The 25051-nt window shown below is 54.1% G+C and overlaps 1 protein-coding gene across 9 annotated transcripts in view; it reads left to right on the top strand.

The window, feature by feature from the left end:
• Positions 1–25051, top strand: part of EFCAB8 (EF-hand calcium binding domain 8) — a 76306-nt gene that overhangs the window by 25183 nt on the left and 26072 nt on the right. For 7 of the 9 annotated variants that reach the window (XR_008289146.1, XM_053200074.1, XM_015071896.3 and 4 more), the window contains 14 exons: positions 1784–1889; positions 2108–2192; positions 2732–2856; positions 5537–5610; positions 8732–8862; positions 15648–15715; positions 16037–16188; positions 17614–17751; positions 18207–18320; positions 19530–19757; positions 20515–20585; positions 21572–21776; positions 22638–22850; positions 23972–24106. Coding sequence is in view for 8 of the 9 variants with exons in the window: in XM_053200074.1 (XP_053056049.1) it covers positions 1784–1889; positions 2108–2192; positions 2732–2856; positions 5537–5610; positions 8732–8862; positions 15648–15715; positions 16037–16188; positions 17614–17751; positions 18207–18320; positions 19530–19757; positions 20515–20585; positions 21572–21776; positions 22638–22850; positions 23972–24106 (1845 nt within the window). In the remaining variant the exon portion in view is untranslated. The remainder of the gene's footprint in view (positions 1–1783; positions 1890–2107; positions 2193–2731; positions 2857–5536; positions 5611–8731; positions 8863–15647; positions 15716–16036; positions 16189–17613; positions 17752–18206; positions 18321–19529; positions 19758–20514; positions 20586–21571; positions 21777–22637; positions 22851–23971; positions 24107–25051) is intronic. The other 2 variants (XM_053200073.1, XM_053200076.1) reach the window with 2 other exon arrangements.

The raw sequence follows: 25051 nt of genomic DNA, 5'->3' as shown, positions 1-25051 counted from the left end.
TTGAGGGGCTGCTCGGGAAAGTAGATGTTGGCAAGAGTGATCCACTAAGCACCATCCGTGAAACCCACTGCATGCCATCCATGGTCATGCAGATGGAAAGCCCTGGAGTTTGGGGTGGGAGGGGGGCTGGGCTTTACTTCCCAGCTGTTCGACCTTGGGCAAGTCACTGGAACTCCCTAGGGCTCGGGGTTTCTCCAAGGCACGTGGAGGTGATGGGCGTACCGTCCGTTGTGTGTGGGTTAGAGGCCCCAGGGGGCCTGGCCCCCTGTCCTCACTGCCCAGCCGCCAGCAGGGACCTCTCTGTTCTTGGTGTCTCTGAGTTGTGATGGGACAGTCCACTTCTTGCCCCTGCCTTCGCCATCCCTTCTGCACAGCCACCTAGAGGAGCTGCCTTAATTCTCCGCCCTCCCTTCTGTTTCAGTCTGTACTGCTGTCTGCTTTCTCCAGTCCAGAGTTTGTGGCCTTCTTACAGGGAGTAAACTACAAATGCCTTAGCTGACCACCCCTAACTCATCTCTCATTCTCCCTGACCCTGAGCCTGTCAGGCCGGCCTCCTCTTTTCTCTGGACACCAAAGCCCCTTTCTGCGGACATGACTTTGTGTGTGGTGTCCCGTACCTCGAGGGCCCGCTCGAATTCCGTCTGCATGAGTGTTACGTGAGGCTGGCACCTCACAGCCCGGCTGGGTGATTTCTTGTCAATAAGCCACTTGAGCCGGGGGACATCTGCAGATGGTAAACAAAGTGCAGACAGAACAAACAAGCAACAACTAATACCATGTCACATGTTCGTTATATCTCAATAAAACTGGTGTGGGATGGGGCGCCTGGGTGGCTCATCAGTTAAGCGTCCGACTTCGGCTCAGGTCATGATCTCACAGTCTGTGGGTTCGAGCCCCACATCAGGCTCTGTGCTGACAGCTCAGAGCCTGGAGCCTGCTTCTGATTCTGTGTCTCCCTCTCTCTCTGCCCCTCCCCTGCTCATGCTCTGTCTCTCTCTGTCGCAAAAATAAATAAAAACATTAAAAAAAAAATTTTTTTAATAAAAAAAACTGGGGTGGGGGACAGAGCCAGACCTGCAGAGGGGCAGTCAGTGGAAAGTCATTCTCCCTCTCCCACACCCGAATTCTCTCCTGGAGGCAACCGCTGTGACCAGTTTTGGGGCACTCTTCACGGTTAGCCTGTACATGCACCCTCCGCACCCCTTTCTTTTTAAATATACGCATGGTAACACATGATAGTGCTGCTTTCCACCTTGCCTTTTCATTTGATAATGGATCCTGGACACTCTTCTGTATGGCATGTGCACAGTCCCCTTCTTTGTAATGTCTCGGTGGTGCCCTGTGGTGTGGATTTGTATCCGCTCTCCTTTCCAAGTGGTCTGTGGCCTGTTGCTATCACAGCGGTGTGGCGGGGCCTGCCCTCACACACACCTCTCTGTGAGTACGTGTGAACACATCTGCAGATGTGTCCTGGAAATAGATCCCAGGATCACGAGTCATGCACAGTTAAAACTCTGAGGAAGCTTGTCAAGTGGCTCTAGAAAGGGGTTGTGAGGATGGGTGTTCTTTAAGCCCATTTCGCAGATGTGGAAACTGAGGCTCGGGCTAGGGAACTTGTCCAAGGCCCTATCAGTAGCTGGTAGGAGTGCTGGGCTCCAAACCAGCTCTGCTGTCCCCTCCAGGGCCTCGGGTGGCGGGAGAGGGTTCACGGGACCCTGCGCCTTGGTGCGCTCTGCCAGGCAAGCCTCCCCAGCTCGGTCGCCTCTGCTCTTCCCCTGGCCAGCTTAACCAGATCCAGCAGCCCCACCACCAGCAGATGTGGGTCATCGACATGGTCTGTCTCCACAACATGAACCTGATAGCGATTGCATCTACCGACCAGAAGATAGGTGAGTCCCTGACGGCGCCCCAGGCCTGCCGTCAGCCGTTGGAAGGCGTGCGTCTGCGCTTGGGGACCCGTCACCGGGCCAACTGTGGGCGTGGGTTAGAGCCCTCTGGGGGTGCTGTGGCTGGTAAGCAGAGGCTGCGTGTTGTCCCCAGAGGCCCCCGAGGCCTGGGATGTGGGCCTGGGCTCCATGCATGCCCTCCCCCTCCATCTCTTCCCCAGAGTTCTTTGATATCAGCAACCACAACTGTGCCCGGGCCTTCACCTTCACTGATCTGGACAGTTGTGTCCTGACCATAGACTACTGGTGAGTCTCGGGGGGAGACAGGTGCAGTCTTGGCAGGAGCCGCATCACTCGGTGCGGTTGGGACTCCCAGAAAGCCTCTCTGGAAACAGCCCCGGAATGATTCCCACCCTATGTGCCTGTGTCCTCCTCGCCAAGCTGCCCTGCCTTGGGGGTTACTCAGTCGTCTGCCCCTCTTCCTCCCACTGCCCGACCAAGTCAGCCATCGAACCCCGGCAGGGGCTTGTCCCGCCGTGACTGAGGGCTCTGGGAATGCCGTGGTCCATCCGCAGGAGGGTGAGCTGGTAACAAGCAGCTGGAGGACCAGGAATTTGTTTGTTTTAGCGTTCAAAAAAATTACTGATTTCTTTTGGCCCCAGTTCACCGGTGATCTGGGTCTGGGCGGCTGGGCCCATGTTTGTCAGCCATTGAGGGCAAAGCTGGCAAGTCGTGTGGGAACTGCCCCTCTCGCTCCCAGGTGCAGGGAGGCTGATGGGGGCCGGGAAGGTGGAGGCTTGCAGCCCTGCGCCCAGCCCCGCCTCTTCTGTCTCCACCTTCCTCAGGTCTGACTGTCACAGAGGTGTGTTCTGCTATGGGGACACCAAAGGCAATGTCATCGTCTTCACCTCCAGCAATGTGACCCACGGGCTGTTCAACCCCCGAATCCTCCCCAGGACCTCCAAATGGGGTAGCTAAGATGCTAGGGAATGTGCGGGTGGGGAGATGACCCTTCCTCCCAGCTCAGGAGCCTCGGGCTACTTCAGCTTAGCTGAGGAGTACACCCGTAGGCTCAGCTCCGAGTGGCCCGTGGGACGTGGGGTGAGGAGGTGACCGCAACAGCCAGAGGGGGCTGAGAAGCGGGGCAATCTCTCTGAAGGTGGGAGGTTGCACAGGTGAAGGTGGAGGGGAGAGGCTTCCGGACCCCCCTCATCCCAGCAAGGACCAACCTGTGCCAGCTGTGTGACCCTGTGGAAGTCACTCACCCCTTCCGGGTCTTGGGATGCCAGCAGTAACCTTCTCCAAGGTCGTGAGGAGGGTTCTGCTCTCAGCTGGGAGCCGCTTTTGGTGGGGGGGTGGGGGTGGGGCAGGAGGGCTGCCCTGGGGGTGGGCTCAGTGGGGCCTGGGGGAAAGCCTGGCTCAACATGGCCATGAACCTGAATAAGCACAGTGACACTTACTGTGCATTTGCGTGCCGAGTGGTTTGGGCACGTCGCCTCCTACGGCCCTCCCCCTGCCCATGGCCAGCAGGGAGCTGCTGCTGTTACAGCCCATGAAGAGAGGAGGAATGGAGGTTCAGGGGGTGAAGCACTTGTGTAGGCCCCACAGGGTAAGTGTCCCGAAGCAGGCAGTCTGCCCGAGTCTGCACCTTAACCCCTTGCTGGGCTATACCCTAAACTCACTAAACACTGAAGGACACTGTTCAGGGCTGTTCTGCCAGGGGCACTAGGGCCCAAGGAGGGGCCTGGGACTATCAGGGACGCGCCTGAACTGGACCCTGTCCAGGATCGAGCCCTTGGAGTGTGGTGTCAGGCCTCCAGGCTGCTTCATATCCATCTAGAGGAGGCCCCGGGCCACCAGGGGCCCCAGCCCATGGGGACACTGACTCCCCTTCCATCCAGGACACCAGAGCAGTCCCTAGGGCTTCCAGTCAGAGTTTCTGAGCCGGACACCCTGCAAGGGCTCCCCGGCCTTGGTGACCCACTCCCCCCCACTGGCCGGATGGAAGATAGATCCCACCCTGGATACAGCAGTGGGCTGGCACCCTCCTATATCCTTGCCTCATCAGCCTCTACTCCTGGTGCCTGCCCTGCCCGGCCGCGGTCACGCTGTGGCACCCTGGGAAATGGCATGGGAAGTTGTGGTAGTCGTTGAGCTGTGCTAGATGGGAGATCGGAGCGGGTACGGATGAAGCCGGAGTGTAGGATAGGAGTCCTTCCATGCCACACGCTGCCTGAAGGCTGGGGAGGAACATGAAGGTGGGCTCACCCGTGTGTTGACTTGGGAGGAGTTGGACAGACCAGCTCTGTGTGAGCTGGAACCAGTTGCTTGACCTCTCTGTACCTCAGTTCCCTTTAAAACAGGGATGAGCATACTCAATTCATGGCTTTTCTATAAGGTGGGAGGAGGGCATATGGGGTGAGGTGCACAGTAAGGACAGGGGGACTCCCTCCCCTGACCTCCCGGGGCTCTCCCAGCCCCGTGGTCGAGGCAGACACTAGAAGTGAGGCCCCTGGCTAAGCTTCCGCCTTCCCGTGCCTGCCCCACTTCTGCAACACTCCACCCCTTGGGACTTCCTTTTCAAGCTTCCTCCTGCCCTTGCAAGATGGGGCTGGTGACTTTGCAGCATGAAATGCTTGGCATAAGCCGCCAGGTCCCCTTCTCTTTTCTGCCTTTTACCTGGGAGTTTCTCTCAGACTTGAGCCCAGATTGTCCCAGTCTTTGGGACCCACCTCCTTAAAGCCTGCTCTACAGGGAGACCTGTGCTTGTCCCATCACTGCTAGCCCCATCTGCCTGCACCCGGGGCCTTTCCTTGGAGGCTCCCAGGCCGCCGGCTGGACGTGGGAGGTTGCGGGGGCCAGGAGACCCTGAACGCCGCCATGAGGGCCAGGCTGTGCTCAGTGTGATTGCTCCAGGCACACTTGCTGGGTGCCCCCCTTGGAACTTGTGTTTGCAAGACAAGGCGGGGCATGTAGTTCGAAGCATGATGGTAGACTTCCAAATGATCCTTTTCAGAATGAATAGAGCCTAGGGTCTCAATTTGTTCTCCACTCCAGCAGACTTGGAGCTCCCTAAATGAGAATCACCTTGGGGGCCGCCTGCTGCGGCTCAGTCGGTTGAACATCCGACTCTTGATTTCGGCTCAGGTCATGATCTCACAGTTCAGTTCATGAGATTGGGCCCTCATCAGGCTCCATGCTGATAGCGTGGAGCCTGCTTGGGATTCTCCCCTTCCGTCTCTCTCTGCCCCTCCCTCACTTGCGCATTCTCTCTCTCTCTCAAAATAAACTTTAAAACATAAATGAATATATAAAAACTAAAAAAAAAAAAAAAAAAAAAGAGAGAGAGAGAATCACCTCATTTAGATTGCAGCATGTGGGGAGAGGGAGAAGGCCCGAGATGTGGGGCCAGCTCTGTGAGCCCTGGCATAGGGCTCTGGGCAACAGTGTTACCTGCCTGTGTCTGTGTTCTGTGTCAAGTTCATCCCACTGAACTCACCAGGACACAGTAAGGCTGGAATGAGCATTTGGATGGAAAAGTTTTGAGACCTACAGGAGTGGCAAACCAACTCGAGGTGTCCACTGGGGTTTTTGCTGGTCTGGCAAGGTGGGGAGCTGGTGATGTGGACCTCGGTTTTCTCTCCTACCAGATCACTGGACCAACGTTTCCGCACGGAAGCTCCTAAATGAAAAGTCCCCTCTGTATAGAAGTTACTGGCTCAAAGTAAGTCATCGCTTTCCTTGGCCCGTTACCATGGTGATTATCTGTACCCACGAGCCACTCAAAAGTGGATTCGCCCGCTGGGTTCAGTCTTAAGCCTTGAGGCTTGATCACTGGGAGGACGAAGGCAGCTGTCGGGTCCTGCAGCTCTCTGATCAGAGAACGTAGATATCCCGGGGGTGGCTCGTCTCTCTCACCACCTCCAGTGCTCAAGCCTGGTCCCGGCAGATACCGCCTCTCTCCTGGATGGCTGCAGTGGCTTCTAGCTGTTTCCACCTTCCTTTCTCCATGCAGTGCTTTACTCCATTCAGCAGCCAGAGGAATTACGAGCTAGAACCAGCCATGTCACTCCTTTGCTCAAAATCCCCCAGTAGGCGCCTAGGTTAAGCGTCCGACTTCAGCTCAGGTCATGATCTCACCGTTCCTGAGTTCGAACCCTGCGTCAGGCTCTGTGCTGACCGCTCAGAGCCTGGAGCCTGCTTCAGATTCTGTGTCTCCCTCTCTCTCTGCCCCCTCCCCTGCTTGCGCTCTGTCCCTTTCTCTCTCTTTCTCAAAAATAAATAAGAAAACATTTAAAAAGTTTAAAAAAAAAACATTAAAAAAATAATCCCCCATCGCTTCTCATCACGTTCAAACAGAATCTCAAGTGCTTACCATGACCATCAGGACACAAGGTGACCTGGCCCCTGCCTGCCCCCCATCTTGCTTTCTACCTTTCTTTTTCCCATTTACTCAGCCGCAGAGACACAGGCAATCCTGCTGTTCTCTGAACACGCCAAGCCTTTTCCCGCCTCAGGGCCTTGCCACGCTCTATCCCTCAGGCTGCTGGGTTCTCCCTTCGGTCCCTGTTTGCTCCTTTCTCTTCTCCCTTCAGGGCCCTAACCGGCCAGCCCGGAACAGCCCTGCTGCCTGCCTCTGCCCTTGGCCCTCCCCGCTGCAGCATTGATACGATTCTGACACCAACTGCAATGTGTTTTTCCCAAACCACCATGCAATTCTCAGACCTCAGCTGGGTGGCCTACAGTTCTCTACCTGGAGATAGCGTCAGACCCTACAGGGTAAGGGTCAGTCCCACGAGACCGCCCTCCACTTCAGAGGCCACTTACAAGCTCAGGTTGTCACCTGTGTTTCTGACCCGCTGGTTATAAATCAGAGCTTCCCTTCACTCTCTGGGTTTGATTAAATGGCTAGAGTGGCTCACGGGACTTGGAGAGACATTTTACTTACTACAGCACCGCTTTATTAGAAAAGGATACAACTTAGGAATAGCGAGATTGAAGAAAGAGATGCGGAGGGCAAGGTGTGGGGAACGGGGGCCTGGGGCTTCTCTGCCATCTCTGGGCACAAGCCTCACCCCACACCTCCACATGTTCACCAGCCCAGAAGCTCTCTGAGCCCTGTCCTTTTGGGGTTTTTTTGGAGTTTAATCACATAGGTATGATTGATCACATCATTGCCACTGACGACCAATTCATCCTCCAGCTCCTCTCCTCTCCCCAGGGGCCAGGGGGGTGGGGCTGAAAGTTCCAACCCTCCCGGCTCCTGCTTGGTTTCCCTGGCAACCAGTCCCCATCCCCAAGGGCTTTCCAAAAGTCATCTCATTAATGTAAACTCAAGTGTGGTTGACACGGGTTTGTTATGAGTAGGAACACTTTCTTACCACTTAGGAAGTTCTGAGGGATTTAGGAGTTCTGTGCCAGAAATGGGCATGAAGACCAAATATATACTTCTTTTTTTAAAAAATTTAGGGGCACCTGGGTGGCTCAGTCGGTTGAGTGGCCGACTTCAGCTCAGGTCATGATCTCGCGGCCCGTGAGTTCGAGCCCCGCGTCGGGCTCTGTGCTGACAGCTCAGAGCCTGGAGCCTGTTTCAGATTCTGTGTCTCCCTCTCTCTGACCCTCCCCCGTTCATGCTCTGTCTCTCTCTGTCTCAAAAATAAATAAACGTTAAAAAAAATTTTTTTTTAAATTTATTTATTTTTGAGAGAGAGCATGCAATTGAGGGGCAGAGAGAGGGAGAAAGAATCCCATGAGGTGCAGAGGGAGAGGGAGAGAAAGTGTGGAGCCGGAGCAGGGCTTGAGCTCACCCAATGCGGGGCTCAAACTCACGAACAGTGAGATCATGACTGTAGTCGGATGCTTAACCGACTGAGCCACCCAGATGCCCCCAAATACATATTTATTACAAATCACGGTATCACAGCTTACCACCTTCCAACTTTGTATTGTCCACCCATTCGTTTCTCATCCTGTTACCCTCTCAGGATTGACAGCTCCTAAGGACAGGCACTTGGCCTGTTGTCCTGTCTCCAGTGCCTAAAAGGGCTGGGCCTTAGTGGGCTCCCAGTACATTTGTTGAACAGATAAACAAACGAATGAATGAATGAATCTGACACTAGGGGCAGACTGAGTTGTGTGGTCCCAGGCTCCTAAATGCTTCTTTTCTGGCAGGTTGGATCCCTCAGGCCCTGGGACCCTATCAGGGAGAGTCACCCACAAATACTGTCTTTTCTGTCTTCTGTGGGAATCTCATCTTGGGCTTGGTTTTCTGTCCCTGTTGCTGAGTGTCCCACATTCTGTCTGGTGCCCTGGATTTGGCACCTTCGCCATGATAGATGCTCAGTGAGGCAGCATATGCAAAACCTAGCCCAGTGCCTGCAGCCCCCTCCATGTTGTCCTGAAGAGGGAGGTCCCCAATGCGGAGGCCAAGTACAGGGCTGACTCGCAGAGCCAAAGCTAGAGAATTCTGAGCCTGTGCCATCAAGGCTGCCCCCTGGATTGTGGGTCTCAGCCTTTCGTTGCCTAACTTGCACCAGATAACATTCCCATGGGGAAGCATCCAAGGCTCCCTGTGGATAAGAGGGACTGAGGGCTTGGCTGACTCCAATCTGTTCTCTCTCCTGCGTGGGATGCGGTGACAGTGATGTCACATGGGCCTGACCTTGCCTGTCCTCTAACTTATAAATTTGGGTGCTTTTCACCTGTCTCACTGACCAAGTGATGCCACAGGACTAGGCTGGGATCCTGGGGCCATGTTGCTGTGTCAGAGCTGTGATCACTAGAGGGTATTAGACGTGGTGACTTCCTGGCCCTTCCAGCCCCTACCACTGCCACTCTCTTTCTAGGCTCTTCATCCCAACTGGTGCCAGCAGGTCAAGTTCATCCCCCAGCTGAACATGGTGGCCTCCTGCTCAGCCATTGAGAAGTCCTCTCTGGTGCTGACCTTATTGCCGTCCAAAGGTCTAGAGAGCCCCAAGTAAGGAGCATCTCTCTCCAGGCTGGGGCGGTGGGGCTGGGAGGGGGTGGTGTGATGGTGCCTCAAGGGTCTAGCTTCGCCTCAGCCACATGTGGCCATCCCTGCTGAGGATGGTGGCATCCCGCGGATCTTGCTGGGTCTGAGGAAGCAGCGCGTGTCCTGTGGGCCAACAGTGGGGTATGGCGGTTAGCAGTTGGGCTCTACCGTGTATTATTTTTTAAATTAAGATGTAACTGACATATGATATTATGTTAGTTTCAGGTGTACCACAGAATGATTTGGTATTTGTATATATCGGGGAAACGATCACCACAATTAGTGCACAGTTACAATTGTTTTTCCCGCTACAAGAACTTTTATGGAGTCTGGTTTCACTGTCAGCAGCAAAAACGTAATAGGTTTCTTTTATCCACCAGTTTATACACAACACTCAGCGCAGAAGCTGGCACATAGTGTGAGCAGGTGGCAGGAAAATATTTTCTCAATGAAGGAGTGACTGTGAGTTGCTTTACCTCTTGCTCCTCACTCGGTGCCCCCGTCTGTAGAAGGCGGTGATGGCCCCACTCCTTTCCCTTAGTCTTAGTCTAAGTCTCGAGGCTTAGTGGAATGACTGCTGTTGGTGATATATGGTCATTGATTGGCAGCACTTACCCTTTGGAGATGGTTCTAATCTAGTTCCTTTGTTCTAAGTTCCTCTACCCCAGAGTCAATTCTTTTCTTTGCTTTTTTTTTTCTTTCTTTTCTTTTTTTTCCCTTTTCCTTTTCCTTTCCTCTGTCCCTCCCTTCCTTCCTTTTCTCTTCTCCCTCCCTCCCTCTATTCCTTCCCCCCTCTATTCCCTCCCTTCCTTTTCTTTCTTTCTTTCTTTCTTTCTTTCTTTCTTTCTTTCTTTCTTTCTTTCTTTCTTTCTTTCCTTCCTTCCTTCCTTCCTTCCTTCCTTCCTTCCTTCCTTCCTTCCTTCACAATACTGATTAGTCACACAAGTCTATGTACCTACGTGTCCCTGTAAAAAAGTAAAAACATTATAAATAAAGCTGCAATCCTATCCTTGCTCAGTCCTCACTGTCTCACTCTGCTTTCAAATGTCTCACCTCTATCATTTTCGTGTGTACCTCTCACTGTGCATTTCACAGATTTTTTTTTCCCCTGAGGGTTTTTTTCCCCCTCTTGCCTCTGCTGTTTTCTTCCTGCTGCACGTCTCTACTCCTTGGACCCTTCAGGTCTGTGACATTTTGCTCCTGGGCAGGTGGAACCATGAGGGGCAGCCCCTGGGGGGCTGCTCTCCCTGGGGGGAGTAGCAGGAGATTCAAGGCCTGTGTTGGGGGGAGCAGCTGGGTGAGGCACAGCAGGAAGATGGAGGGCCATTTAGGCCCCATCTCTGTCCCTTCCTGTCCTGGTTGTTTGCCAGAGGGAAATTCAATCCTGGGATGGTAGGGCTAATTTAATCTGAACTCCTCATTCTATAGATTGGAAACTTGAGACTCAGGGGGAGGAAGTGATTTGTCTTGGAGCAGACGTCTGAGCGGGGGACGTGTTCCAGGCCTCACTGTGTGTCCAGCGTCCTGTTAACCAGAGTACTCTGTGCACATCCCCACCCGAGCCCTGGAGCTAACGGCTGCTTGGGGGAGGGGGCCTCGGAGAAGGCTGATGTGGTGGGGAAGTTTCGGTCTTGGCTTCCGTGCTTGGAGTGGGGCAGTGTGGTGGGGTTCCACTTGGAGCTGTTTTCCAGCAGAGGCTCATCTTTGCTTTGATGGAAGTATTACCTCATGTCTGTGATATGTGTTTCACTCAGCTTCTTATTTTATTGGGTCTAAATGGCAGGTGGATATCACAGGATTACCTCATCCTGGCCATGAAGGCATCCATGGTCTGTCCCTGTTGCCTCCCTAATCTCACCCCTTCTACCTTCCCACTCCAGCTACAAGGGGAACCCTTGTGGGGGCGCCTGGGTGGCACAGTCGATTAAGCGTCCGACTTCAGCCAGGTCACAATCTCGCGGTCCCTGAGTTCGAGCCCCGCGTCAGGCTCTGGGCTGATGGCTCGGAGCCTGGAGCCTGTTTCCGATTCTGTGCCTCCCTCTCTCTCTGCCCCTCCCCCGTTCATGCTCTGTCTCTCTCTGTCCCAAAAATAAATAAACGTTGAAAAAAAAATTAAAAAAAAAAAAAAGGGGGAACCCTTGTGGTTCAGCCGTTCCCTGCCCCCGGCGCCTTTGAATTGCTTCTCTCTGCCTGGTATACCCTTGTGTTGTTGTTGTTGTTGTTGTTGTTGTTGTTGTTGTTGTTGTTTTTAAGTTTATTTATTTTTGAGAGAGAGAGTGAATGGGGGAGGGGCAGAAAGAGAGGGAGAGAGAGAATCTCAAGCAGGCTCCACACTGTCAGCACGGAGCCCGATGTGGGGCTGGAACTCACCAACCGTGAGATCATGACCTGAACGGAAACCAAGAGTCAGACACTTAACTGACTGAGCCACCCAGGCGCTCCGCCCTTGTTTTTTGTTGTGTGTTGTTTTTGTTTTTTTAAACATTTCATTGCTAAAAATTCCAAACACACACCAAAGTAGAGAAAATAGTATAATGCTTTAATATCACTGGTACCTAGTCCAAGTTAATCTTCCCCCATTTGTCTCAAACGTGTCTTTTGACAATTATTTGGAAAGAGATATAAACAAGTTTCTAGGTCTTGAGCACAGGAACGGTGAGATCTGATGCATACTGGCATCCTTTGGGCCGCTCTGTTGCAAGTGAAGTGAGCAGGCGTGGAGATGGGGACTCCAGTGGTGACGCCATTGTAATAATTCAGCCTCATGGTGATGGCCTGGAATCGGGCGATGGAGAGGAGACAGAGAGATCTGAGATGTATTTTGGGTGCAGGTTGGAGAATGTATGCACAAACCTGCCCCTGTGCTTCTGGTTGTCTGCATGCAGTACACATGTCAGCCAGCAGGTGGCACCATTGGCTGCTTGCTGGTCTTGAGTTCCAGGCAAGGACCTCTTGGGGCGTGGCCTCCGCAGGTGGGGTCTGGCATTGTCACCCCAAACTCTGCCTCTAAGTCAATACTGCCCAAAGCAATCTACACATTCAATGCAATCCCAATCAAAATTGCACCAGCTTTCTTCTCGAAGCTAGAACAAGCAATCCTAAAATTTGTATGGAACCACAAAAGACCCCAAATAGCCAAAGTAATATTGAAGAAGAAGACCAAAGCGGGAGGCATCACAATCCCAGACTTTAGCCTCTACTACAAATCTGTAATCATCAAGACAGCATGGTACTGGCACAAAAACAGACACACAGACCAATGGAATAGAATAGAGACTCCAGAATTGGACCCACAAATATATGACCCACAAATCTTTGACAAAGCAGGAAAGAATGTCCAATGGAAAAAAACCAGTCTCTTTAACAAATGGTGCTGGGAGAACTGGATAGCAACATGCAGAAGAATGAAACTAGACCACTTTCTTATACCATTCACAAAAATAAACTCAAAATGGATAAAGGACCTGAATGTGAGACAGGAAACCATCAAAACCCTAGAGGAGAAAGCAGGAAAAAATCTCTCTGACCTCAGCTGCAGCAATTTCTTACTTGACGCATCCCCAAAGGCAAGGAAATTAAAAGCAAAAATGAACTATTGGGACCTCATGGAGATAAAAAGCTTCTGCACAGCAAAGGAAACAATCAACAAAACTAAAAGGCAACCGATGGACTGGGAAAAGATATTTGCAAATGACATATCAGACAAAGGGCTAGTACCCAAAATCTATAAAGAAGTCACCAAACTCCACACCCAAAAAACAAGTAATCCGGTGAAGAAATGGGCAGAAGACATGAATAGATACTTCTCTAAAGAAGACATCCAGATGGCCAACAGGCACATGAAAAGATGCTCAACGTTGCTCCTCATCAGAGAAATACAAATCAAAACCACACTCAGATATCACCTCACACCAGTCAGCGTGGCCAAAATGAACAAATCAGGAGACTATAGATGCTGGAAAGGATGTGGAGAAATGGGAACCCTCTTGCACTGTTGGTGAGAATGCAAACTGGTGCAGCTGCTCTGGAAAACAGTGTGGAGGTTCCTCAAAACATTAAAAATAGATCTACCCTATGACCCAGCAATAGCACTGCTAGGAATTTACCCAAGGGATACAGGAGTGCTGATGCATAGGGGCACTTGTACCCCAATGTTTATAGCAGCACTCTCAACGATAGCCAAATTATGGGAAGAGCCTAAATGTCCATCAACTGATGAATGGATAAAGCAATTGTGGTTTATATACACAATGGAATACTACGTGGCAATGAGAAAGAATGAAATATGGCCTTTTGTAGCAACATGGATGGAACTGGAGAGGGTTCTGCTAAGTGAAATAAGTCACACAGAGAAAGACAGGTACCATATATTTTCACTCTTATGTGGATCCTGAGAAACTTAACAGAAGGCCATGGGGGAGGGGAAGAAAAAAAAAAGAGAGGGAGGGAGGCAAACCATAAGAGACTCTTAAAAACTGAGGGTTGATGGGGGGGTGGGAGGGTGGGGAGGCTGGGGGGTGGGCATTGAGGAGGGCACCTGTTGGGATGAGCACTGGGTATTGTATGGAAACCAATTTGACAGTAAATTTCATATTAAAAAAAAAATTAACTGTTTTCTAATTCGAAAAAAACAGACAAAGCCTCAGCTTCCGAGGCAGTGTGGGCCTGAGAGGTTGGCTCCCTGGCAGCCAGCCTGAGCTGAGTTCTTGAGGTGCTTGCAGCCAGCAGTGAATCTGAGTGGAAGGGCCCTGGTGGAGCCCAAGGGAGCAGGTAGCCGAGCGTGTAGACCGGCCCACAGTGTCTCCCCTGCTTCCCCTCCTTCTTCTCTCACTTCTGCACCGCCACCTAATTAAAGCTACCTGAGCTGCTTGCCATGGCCTTCTTCCCTGCATCCCCTCTGAGCTTCCAGTCCCTTCTCTGCCCAGCAGCCATCTGCAGACTGGTCTCCTTCGGCTCACCTATCAAAGCCACCTGTTTATTTCCCTGCAGGACTTACCATGATTTGTGAATGTCCATCTCCCTGTCTCTGTTCATTTATTTGCTCCTGCTGTTTCTCTCTGGAAGGAAAGCTCCACGAAGGCAGGGGCATCACATCTATGTCCACAGTAATCCTGGAAGGGCACAGGAGCCAGCAAATCTTTGTTGCACCAGTGAGTGAGTCAGCCTGAAATAATTTCTAGTGACCGTTCTTCCAGAAGGTTTCTCTGTGTGTATATGCACACAGGGAGATGTATCTGGTTTGGCAACAAATGAAATATGTTTATTTGTTATGTTCCTCTTGAAGTTTCAATTTTTCGAGGAATCCTTCTGGCAGTAGAAAGGAGAGCAGGTTTGGAGGGGGAGCAGGACTAGAGGTCAAGAGACACACTGGGAGGCTGCACAGAAATGAAGGAGGCCTGAACTAAGCAAAGGCCGGGGCGATGGTGGGATGTGGGCCATGAGGGTTCAGGGCCCAGCTGGATGATGGGAATGCTGGAGAGGGAGGCTGCAGGATGACCCCCAGGCAACCAGGTTAGAGCCCTGGGGAGTGGCAAAGGAACCAGTTGAGGGGCAGGTTCAAGGAGGGCGTGCTGTGTTACAGGGCTGGTGTACCTTTCGATGGGGGCCTCTGAGTTGAGTTCATTAGAAGGGAGAGTTTGAGTAGAAGGAGCTGGCAGAGTGGGATGGATGGGTAAGAGGGAATAGCAGATGCAAAGTACTCTGGGGCCTGGTCTTCCTGAAACTCTTGCCTGCCTCACCCTGGCCCTCCTGAGCCCCATCCAGCCCTGCTGCCCTCTTCCTTTCCTGCCACACTCACTCTGGGTCTGAATCCTGATGCCCCCACCTTGCCAGCCTTGTGGCCTTAGGCAAACTCCTTACTTTCTGCTTTCTGTGTCCTCATGATATGGTACAGGGCTGACGACGCTTTCTAGGATTATGTGAGGGGTGCAGGTGATACACGAAACAGGAACCAGCACAGAGCAGGAAGGGGCACAGCTCTCGGTAGCTTTTGTCTCTTCCCTCGGCCCTTGGAATATCCTCCTCCTCCTCCTCCTCCTCCTTCTTTTTCTTTTCTTTTCTTTTCTTTTCTTTTCTTTTCTTTTCTTTTCTTTTCTTCTTTTCTTTTCTTTTTTCATTTATTTATTTATTTTTAGTGTTTATTTATTTTTGACAGAGAGAGAGAGAGACTATGGGTGGGTGAGGGGCAGAGAGAGAATGAGACCCAGAATCCGAAGCAGGCTCCCGGCTCCACACTGTCAGCACAGAGCCCGACGCGGGGCTCGAACTCGTGAACCGTGAGATCACGACCTGAGCCGAAATCAAGAGTCGGATGCTTAACCAACTGAGCCCTCCCCAGGTGCCCCATGGAATCACCTTCTTTTTAAAAATTTTTATCACGGGTTGGGGGAACACCCGTCTCAGTACGGTTGGAGCGAGGATCACGTTAGGTTTGCCCTTGGACCGAGGTAGATGTGTCCCAGCACTGAGTTGTTGCTCGTGCCCTGGGGTTGCTTCCCCTACAGGTGAGGGGTGGGCGCCTCCTCCACGAGACCCGCGGCAGTCGCTCTGGCTACAGTGCTCAGTCCCGACTTGGCTGCAGGGTGAGCCCTGGACAGGGTCTCTGAGGCTGCTCCTGCCCTTCATGGGAGAGGTGATGACTTCTCCCTGGCCTCCCTGCGTCCCTGCCTCCAGCTCCTCTCCACCCCAGCCTCAGAGACTCCCCGGGGCCCTGGCTCCCAGCCTGCAGCCTTCCCCCTTTGCTGTTGTAGGTTTTCAGTGCTGAACTTAAGAAAAGGGATTCTTTGCTTTGATTACTGCCCAGACAAGAACTTGGTGGGTAAGTAATCTTCACGGCGCATGAAGCCGCTGGCCTGGTGGAACTGGAGTGAGGCTGCTGGGGGCGTGGGGACTATCAGAGCTGAGGAGGAGGGCTTGCAGGGCCCGGTTCCTCTCCTGCTGCTCTGGTCCCCACCTGTGGGCACCTGGGGTGGGGTGGTGACTCAGTCTCTGCTTAGCATGATAGGGCAGCAGGGGGGCGGACTGTCACGACCACCCCCTCCCCCCCCATCTGCTGCACCTGCCTGGGGTCCAAGGCATGGTCCCAGGAGAAGTTCTCAGCGTAGGACCCCAGTGGTTAACACCCATTTTTTGACCCCAGTGACTGGCGGCTATGACCCCCTCATCCGCCTGTGGAACCCCTTCTTCTCAAAAAGGCCCATGTGGCTGATGAAGGGGCATCAGACCTCCGTGACGCACATCCTCATGAACAGCAAGAACAGCAGCATCCTCTTCAGCATCTCCAAGGACAAGGTGCTGCCCTCATGGAGCATGGCTCTTATACCCGCTGGTCCCTGTTCCCCGGCAAGGACGCTGGCCCAGGGATGCTGATCTAGCTCGGTCAGCTGGGGCCCAGGGGAATGGTGTGACCTCCCTGCCTGTGGCTGCACACCTAGGCTAGGGCGTAGAGGGAGAGGCCCCAGGTGGAATCACCAAGAAGGGGCCATGGGTCTCGAGAGCCCCCACCAGAGGCCTGAGCCCGCTCTGAGCGGTCCGCCAGAGCTGGGTTCCCGTGTGGCCCAGCCTGGCTTCTTACTCTGCGGTCCTGGTCCAGGCCCTTCCCTTTCCTGAGCCTCCGTCCCCTCATCCACAGGATGGGTTGTTGGGAGTTAGAGGAGAAGAGCTGGTGGTAAAGCCGCGGTGTCATGTCTGGCGCATAGTAGGTGTGCGATACGTGGGAGCCATTCCCTCGCCCTCCCTCTGCCCCCGGACCCAGACTCACACCTCAGCTCTCCTAGTGACCCCTTCTCGGCTGCCCTGGCTCTCAGGGCCTGACTGGAACTTCTCCAGTGCCTGGGGCTCCCTCGCTCAGGGCCTGTCCCTTTGCTGCCCCGCATCGATTGCTTCAGAGTACCCCCCATCTGCTGGGCTGCCGGCTGTTCTGGTCAGTGTGGGGATGAAGGCCAACGGCTCCAGGTGCCCTCCATCCGGGCACAAGTTTGTGTCTTCTGGGACTCAGGAGACTGAGAATTGGCGGGACCCTTGGGTCAGCCAGGCCACCCTCCCTAACGCGGCCCACACTGGCTGTTGTCTGGCATCTTCCCGGCAGCCCCCAGAACCGGGCGTCATGGCCTATGCTGAAGGATCTGAGGCTGGAGGGGCAGGCGGCAGGGGCCGGCGGGCCCCAGTCCTCACAGTAGTGATGGGCAGAGCCAGGATATGGACTGGAGTCTGGTCGGTCCCAGTCCCTGCCCTTCCCTACTTACTGCTGGTGTCTCCAAGCAACGTGTGTCCCGGAGGGACTTCGTGGGGCCTCTCTAGGGACGGCTCCTCCACTTGCGATGAACTCGACGGGCTGCCCTGGAGACAGGTGGGCTTTTTCAGCAACTACGTTGGTAGCCACTGTGTGTCCTGCCTGGCGTTAGCTGAGGTCGGCTGGAGTGGAGCCTGTGAGGGTCTGCAGGGGCACGTGCCGTCTCGCTTGGTCTTCATCCTCAGCCGTTGAGGGGAGGCCATGGGGGGAAGAAGCCTCGGGGCGGGGGGTGGGGGGCGTTGCCCCAACTTTCTCATCTGAGCGTAAGAATGGCAACTCTGTTACGCGGTCGGGATCTGTGCAGCGGGCGCGTACGGAAAGTGCTTACACTGCGCGCGGCTGGCCCTGCTCACATCCCAGGCCTCAGGGGCCGGCCGTGTCCCCCAGGGCCCACTCTCAGCCTCTGCCTGCTTCCCACCCCCCAGAATATCCGCGTGTGGGACATGCAAGACTACATATGCCTTCAGTCCTTTTGTGGGAAGCTCTTTGCCCTGGGCAACTGCCCCATCACCAGCGCCTACTTCCACGAGAACGAAGACAGCCTCGTCTGCACGACCTACTCAGTGAGTGCTGCGCAGGGAGGGAGGCCAGGGGCAGAGACTACGTTAATCAGACGCCGCCCATCCCTGAAGGAACCTAGGCCGTAGAAGAGCAGAGAATGTCCGCAGAAAATGCTCCGTGTGGTGATGGAGATTTATGCCCGGTGCTTCTTGGAGCATAGAGAAAGGGTCCTTAGCCTAGCCTGAGGCAGGGCATAGTCAGGGAAGGCTCCCCGGAGGAGGAGACACCAGATTGACGCTTTTTGCTTCCTAGAAGTTATGAGGGACGTTGGGACTCCCACAGAGTAGGGGTGAGAGGTATCGGCAGGCATGCTGAGGAACCAGGAGGCCTTGCTGGGCTCGGGCCTGCGCACAGTCAGGATGTCTTAATGTTGCAATTTATTGGAAGTGTTCCCCTGGGGCCAGTCACTGAGGGCAGAACCCAGTGCCCAGTTGCCTGCCCCTCTCCTCACCTGCAGATTGGGATCCTAAAAGGCTACTTGGAGACCAAGGGGCCTGGGAAAGCAGGGGAGAAGACCTCGACTTACAGCACACCCCTGTGCGCCATCCTCTACAGTAAGATTTTTAAGCAGGTGAGCGGGCTGGGGCCGGCCGTCTCTCGGGCTGGCAGGAGTGCCGGGTGACGCGGGGCAGGACCCAGACCTCCCGTCGTGCCCGGAGAGCGGTCAGCACAGTGGTGGGGTGGCCTATTCCCAGTTATCCCCCTGTTGAATGACCATAGCATTGATGGTGGTGTGGGACAGCTGCTTAGGGGTGAGAAGCAACCCCGAAGAGGGGTCGGCGGCCTGAGGGGGGCAGGGGCTCTACCACTTGGTCAGTGGATCACCTCATTCCCCCCCAGCCTGCGAGCCCCTGGCCACTGCTGCAGGTCAGCTCTGGACGCGCCGCCTCTGGACGCGGAGTATGAGGTGGAACACTAGGTGTGGGCCGCTCTGCGAGGTTCCCCAGGGGGGTGCTGTTCCTGGGTGTCATTATCCAAGAAAGCCCAGTCCAGGGAAGGGAAGTCCAGGGAAGTCTAGCACCCTCATCCCGAGTAGAGACCTCTGGGTGGAGCAGAACAACTCGGCATATGGTTTTTGAGGGGTGGGGACAGAAAGGGCTCCCAGGCCCTCTTCCCACTTCCACTGGGACCCCTTTTCTGGCCTGGGCTCTGAGCAGGACAGGCTGTATCTGCTGCAGAGATAGCCTTTGGCTGCACGAGGCCTTGGTTCACCTCTCTGCACTTCTCTCTCAGGCTGGTTCCCGGCACCACCATCCCGCACACCTTAGGGCCCTTCGATGCCTTCAAACAGTTAAAAAAAAAAAATCCCCAGTTTTTCTAGATTGTTCTCAGCAGGAGGGTTGGTCTGAAACAGGCTCACCTGCTACTGTTGCATTGAAGTGGAGTGACTATCCTTTGTTCTCAGCATTTCCTTTCTTAGGGAGCAGTTAGTGTATTTCCTGTTGTTTTCTTCCCCCTCCATTAATGATGCTTCAGTAAACATCTTTTCCGATTTAGAGATTATTTTCTCTGGATAGATTCTGAGTTAAAGGGGATTTCACCAATGTGATTCCTTCTAAAAGAGTTGTGCCAGTTTGCACTGGCCTGTGCTCCAGAGCAGAGGAAGGCCTGTTTTCAAGAGGGGCTTATCCAGCAGCAGGAACGCCTTGAATGCCTGTCTTCTCAGTGCATAGCGGGGAAGTGGGGGGCTGGGCTGGCCCCAGCCATGAGAGGGGGAGGCCACCCTTGAGAGTGGGGACACTCTGTTCTCCAGGAGCCCCAGCCGTGTGCTCCCCCACAGGTAGTGAGCGGCTGCCTGAGCAGCTTGGTGACAGTGTGGGAGATCACGACGGGCAGGAGGATGATGGAGTTCTGTGTGACTGGGGACCAGCACGTGGAGCTGACCACCATGTGCCTGGATGAATCAGAGCGGCGCCTGCTTACGGGTTTGTGCGACGGCACCATAAAGATGTGGAACTATGCCGTTGGCGAATGCCTGCTGACCTTCCCCAACCCGGACCAGCTGGAGGTCGGTCTGGTGTGTCAGTGGTGCCCGGGGGGTGCCTTGTGAGAAGCAAAGCGTACCTCTCATGACCCTGGGGGCGCACTATCTTTTTATGCCTCTTTTTAAGACTGTGCATATAGACTGCCTGGCTTCTTGCCTCCCTGAGCCTTTGTGTTCTTGCCTGTAAGGTGAAGGTAGGGAACAGTGCCTGTCCTTAATAAGGATTCTACGAGGGCTGGCTACCCTTGTTCTTTTAATTTGTTGGCACTCCTCGCCCCAGGTATGAGAGCTTTGGATGGCATTTCCAACAGTGGGGCCCGGTGAGCCCCATGCTCACTCCTGTCTGGGAAATGCCGGGTCAAAGGGACGGGGTTATAAAGACAGTCTGTGGGTGTGGCATGGAGCAAAGCCAGCAGTCTCACTTTGGGACTTGAGCCCACTACTAACTCTTACGAAAGTCCTTGAACCAACTCAGAAGGAGCATTTGGCCAAGTAGCCAGGGATCTGAGTACTGGTGCAGATCCTATCAGTTATTTGACCTTCCCAGTTATCCCCCTGTTGAATGGCCATGGATCCCTACCCTGTCTACCTCCTCCGAGTCTATCAAGTGAAATCATGTGATGTGAGAGCGCTCTGAAAAACGTATGGTGGTATCACTAGAGAACTCTTATCATCGTGGAGAGGGTTGACTTCTTGCTCGGTATGATTAAGAAGACATTTGGGGCCCAGGGCCATTTTCTCTGAGGCACCTTAGGGCTCTGTTTTCTTTTATCGTCAACAGGTTAGCGGGATTGTCCACATGAACAAGGTGTTCTACGTGACAGGATGGAGTAAGAGAATCACTTGTTTCACGTGAGTGGCAAGGGTGTGGGGGGGGAGCTAAGGGCGGCTGACGGTTCTCTCTGCTTCGGGTGGGTTCCCCTATTCCTAGCTTCACTCGCTTTGGAAGGCAAGCAAGAAATTCATGGTGGGTAATGTCCCTTGCTTCATTTGCTCATCCACCCGTTTGTCCATCGTTCCTTGAGTATAACGTGTTCTAGGCTTTGTGTTACATGCTGGGGGTGGGTATAAGCAAGAATGTGTCCCCATCTTCCTAGAGGGAGGCAGATGCTAACCAAATAACTTCATTTATAATGGTAAAGTCTGTTGAGTGCTGTGGGTGGGAAGAAGTACCGGTTTGGTTTTTTTTAATATTTATTTTTGAGAGAGAGAAAGGCAGAGTGAGTAGGGGAGGGGCAGAGAGAGGGGAACAGAGGTTCTGAAGCGGGCTCCTTGCCGACAGCACAGAGCCTGATGTGGGGCTTGAACTCACAAACCGCGAGATCGTGAGCTGAGCTGAAGTCGGACGCTTAACCAACTGAGCCACCCAGGCACCCCAAAAGTATAGGTTTCTATGGGAAGGGAAGGGAAATTGGATTTAGTCTCAGGGGCAGTCAGGAAACGCTCATCTGAAGCTGTTGTGGGTGGAGTGGGATCTTCTCAATGAAGCAGCAAGGGACTTGGGGTGGGAGGAACATTCCAGGCAGAGGGAACAGAATGTGCAAGTCCTCTTCCTCTTCAGGGGGCCTTTCCAGGGCCATGGCTTCCCTGCTTTAATCCTTACTCAGCTGTCTGAATGGGATGAATCTGTAAGATTGGTTGATGTCAAGCCCCTAGGACAGGGCCTTTGTAGTAGACACATGGTAGGTGCTTAGTGAATGAGGTCAGCGGGCCAGAGCTTCCACCTGAGTGTCCTCTTCTGAGTCGCCTCCCGGAATCTAAAGGCCTCGGTGATCCCCCGACCCGGTGCGGCACTAAGGCCGAGCGCTCTGCCCTCCCGCCTCTGGCCCTGTGTGCAGGCTCCACGAGACCAAGCCGATGCTTCGGTGCCACCACTGGCAGAACTTCCACAAGGAAGATGTCCTGAGCATGGCCAAGTACCAGAACCAGTTCCTCGGGACCTCCTCCTACAACGGGGACGTCCTCCTCTGGAACGCCAACCTGTTCAAGCCCATCCTCAATTTCAACGCCTCTAAGAGCCCCTTGCCTTTGCTGCCCAAGAAGGTATGGTCAACAGGGGGCACCCCCCACTCTCTCTCAGCGGTGGGCCCGAGTCAGCTGTAGGGCCCGGGGGTTAGGAAGGACCCCCAGGAAGGAGAAGGGATGGGATGACTTCTTTTGGAGGAGGTTGGGAGCTGGGTAAGTGGGTGCTAGTTTCTATAATTATCCTCATTTGACAGACAAGGAAAGTGAGGCACAGAGAGGTTAAGCATCTTGGCTGAGGTTGCACAGCCAAGAAGGGATAGGTCTGCACCCAGGTAGTCTGACTGCAGAGCCTGTGGACTGCTGGTCCTGTTCTGTCTAGTAGATGACTCTCTTCTTGAAGGCGGCCCACATCTTACCCATCACTATAACGCATTACCACTCTGGGCTCACCGGGCTCATGGTAGGGACTTAGGAAACCCACACCATCTCAGAATTACCCTATCTTTGCAGATTAAAGCTACAAGGGGACTTTGGGGTCACCTCATCCAATAATTTTCCAAACATGCCATGGAGAAATTCTCTGAGGCTACTGCAGTGGCTCCTAAAGCAGTTCAGCTTTTTATCTATTTTACATTTTGGAGCTTCCCTTAAGATTAAAAAAGCCCTCCAAAATGTTTGGAATCCACTGTCCATTTTACAGATGGGGAGACTGAGTCCCTCACGGGAGCAGTCTCCTGCCTGTGGGTACTCAGGGCGTTCGCGGTTGGCCCAGGGACAGGGTTATAGCTCTGGTTTGATGCTCCTAAGGGTACTCGGTTTCTAGGGAGCAAGCCCTGGGGTGCCTGGAGGGCCCTGTGGTGTTAGCATTAGGCCCAGGAAGCCCTGCATTGCCCTCTGGGACACTGCAGCGCCCCAAGGGCGGTTGTCTCCCTGGCACAGATCCAAGAAGTGGACAACTCCCCGGCAGAGGGTTTCAGGTCCAGCAGGACCTATGCGGAGCCCAAGAAGTGGGCACACAAAGCCCCCACACAGCCCCTGGACCCCAGGGCCAAGACTGCGGCCAACGCCCACCTACGGCGGAACGTGATGTCAGCTCCCCCAGTGATGAAACGCCCCAGAGACAGGGAGCCAGAGAGGCCCGTGGCCCTGCAGGTAGGAGCGGGAGCCGAACCAGGTGGCTTCGCTGTGTGTGTGTTTTCTTATACGGAGGCACTTTTTCCAGAGCCCCCTTAGGTCCCTCGGCTCCTGAGCACTGCAGCCAGGCGGGCCACCTCCCTGGTTAGGTTCACTTCATCCATCGCCCTCTGCTGCCTCCAGGCTGGGCACGGTCCCTTCCCAGAGCATGGCCAATACCGGACCCCAGCGTCTACAAGCTTGGGGGCAGGACCTGGAGGGAAGACAATCCAGGGAACCTAGAGTCACAGGCTCGATCCTGGGCTACTTTCTCGGTCCTCCAGCGTGTGTGTCCTGCAGAGATGAGCCACTGGGGCCCGCCAGCCTCCCCGCCCAAGCCTCATCTCCCTGGAGACCAAGCTCCAGAGGCCTGAGGCCTCAGCAGAGGCAGACTCAGCAGAGGCAGAGGAGACTGGGCCCTCCTCTCTGCTCCAGGATTCACCCTCCCAGGCTCGACTGATGCTCTCATTTTGGGGGAGTAAGGAGATAGAGCAGGGTGGTTTGGCCTCCGACTCTCAGTGGTGGATACGGTATCTCTCGTGTGGGTCTGGGGTCAGAATACTTCAGCGATTGAAGTCCGATTCCTGTTCCTGGGAACTGAGGCTTGAGAGAGAAGCTCCACCTTCGAGACAGGCTCCACGCGATGCCTGTCCGGCGTAAGCAGTGCAGACCTAGATCCCACGTGGCCCGTTCTGCTGTAAGACTCACGCACTGTGCGTTCCTACAGGGACGCTCGGACCACCTCTGGAGTGTCAGGGTTGCGCCACCGCACGCACACTTTCCAGAACCATGAGTATGTGCTCCCCAGTCCTCCCCTTTGGCCAGGGTATCTCTTCCAGGACAAGGAGAGGGTTTCCCCAAGGGCAGACTGAAGTCTCTGCCCCGACAGAGGAAGCTCCTGGTTACTCAAAATGGAGACTCCCCAGCATGGGCGTGTCTTTATTGCAGGATCCATTAGACACCTGGCTGTCCCTTTCACAGGTCGGTGTGTTTACTGACGGGGGGCTGGGGTGCTTGTTCTTTCAGCATCTGCCTCTGGTCTCCCCCCCGCCACCCCCGCCGCCCCCATGATGACCTAGGAGGCCCATTTTGCTTTCCAGAAACCTCTCAGTGCTGAAAGCCCTAAGCTGTTTAGAATACCCTATGGCAGACAGTCAGTTCTCAGAGATGCTCAAAGGAGAGGAGGGGAGTTCCAGAAGAAGGTTCTGCTGCAATCCAATGCATCGGTGGAGAAGGTGGGCCACGCTCAGGCAGGGTCTGGGGTACGAGCTGCGGTTGGGGGGTGGGTGGGTCTGGGATCAATCAGGATGGGTTGGAAGGGGAGGGCCTATGAGCCTAAGGGGCCAACCTGGTTCTCCCCGGGACCTGGAGAGGCATGGTGGAGGTGAAGGTACCACTCAGGACTCTGGCTTCAGGGCCACTGTGTCTGGGGGAGGCTCCTTGAGTATACGCGTGGAGGAGGGTGCAGGGTCCCCCCCCGCGCCCGGTTGGTGGGATGGCCTGGGATGTAGGAGAAGCAGCATTGCCAGAAGCCACTGTTAAAATGTCCTCCTGTGCTCTGGGAGGGTGTTTCGTACAATATGTGAGTGGGGCTTGGGTCATCTTTGTTCTTCTTCCTTCCTCCTGCACCTTTCCCCCTTCTGACCCTGGACGCCCCTCACTGTGCCGTCACCACTAGATGAAGTGACCACTCAGGCCCCTTCTAGCTTTGATGTGCAAACATAAGGTAATTTGGAGGCTCTCCGGGTTTCCTAAGACCCTACCAGGGGCCCAGTGAAAACCCAAATCATTGTTGTGTTAAGGTGTGGCAGCACCGTCCCCTTCCCCAGCTCCAGGGCGCCAGGGACTTGGGAATAGGGGGGCAGTGCCGGCAGGGCTGGGTCCTGCGGTGGCGGAGTGGAGAGCTGCGAGCAGCTGGACAGTCTCTCCTCCACGTTGCAAATGTGCTTTCCCCTCTTTTAAAAAAGTGCCTTAGGGGCGCCTGGCTGGCTTAGAGCATGCGACTCGTGATCTTGGGGTTGTGAGTTCGAGCCCCACGTTGGGTGTAGAGATTACTTTTCAAAAACCTTTTTTTAAAAAACCTTTTAAAAGTAGCGATTCTAGTTGGTTAAAAAAAAAAAAAAAAAAAAAAAAAAAGAGGCAGCAGCCGCACAGTACCCAATAGTAGCAGCCCTAGTCAC

This window comes from Acinonyx jubatus, chromosome A3, assembly GCF_027475565.1.
Source record: "Acinonyx jubatus isolate Ajub_Pintada_27869175 chromosome A3, VMU_Ajub_asm_v1.0, whole genome shotgun sequence".
NCBI classification, from domain to species: domain Eukaryota; kingdom Metazoa; phylum Chordata; class Mammalia; order Carnivora; family Felidae; genus Acinonyx; species Acinonyx jubatus.
Note: the sequence above shows the minus strand (reverse complement) of the source record. Positions and strands in the feature narration are given on the sequence as shown.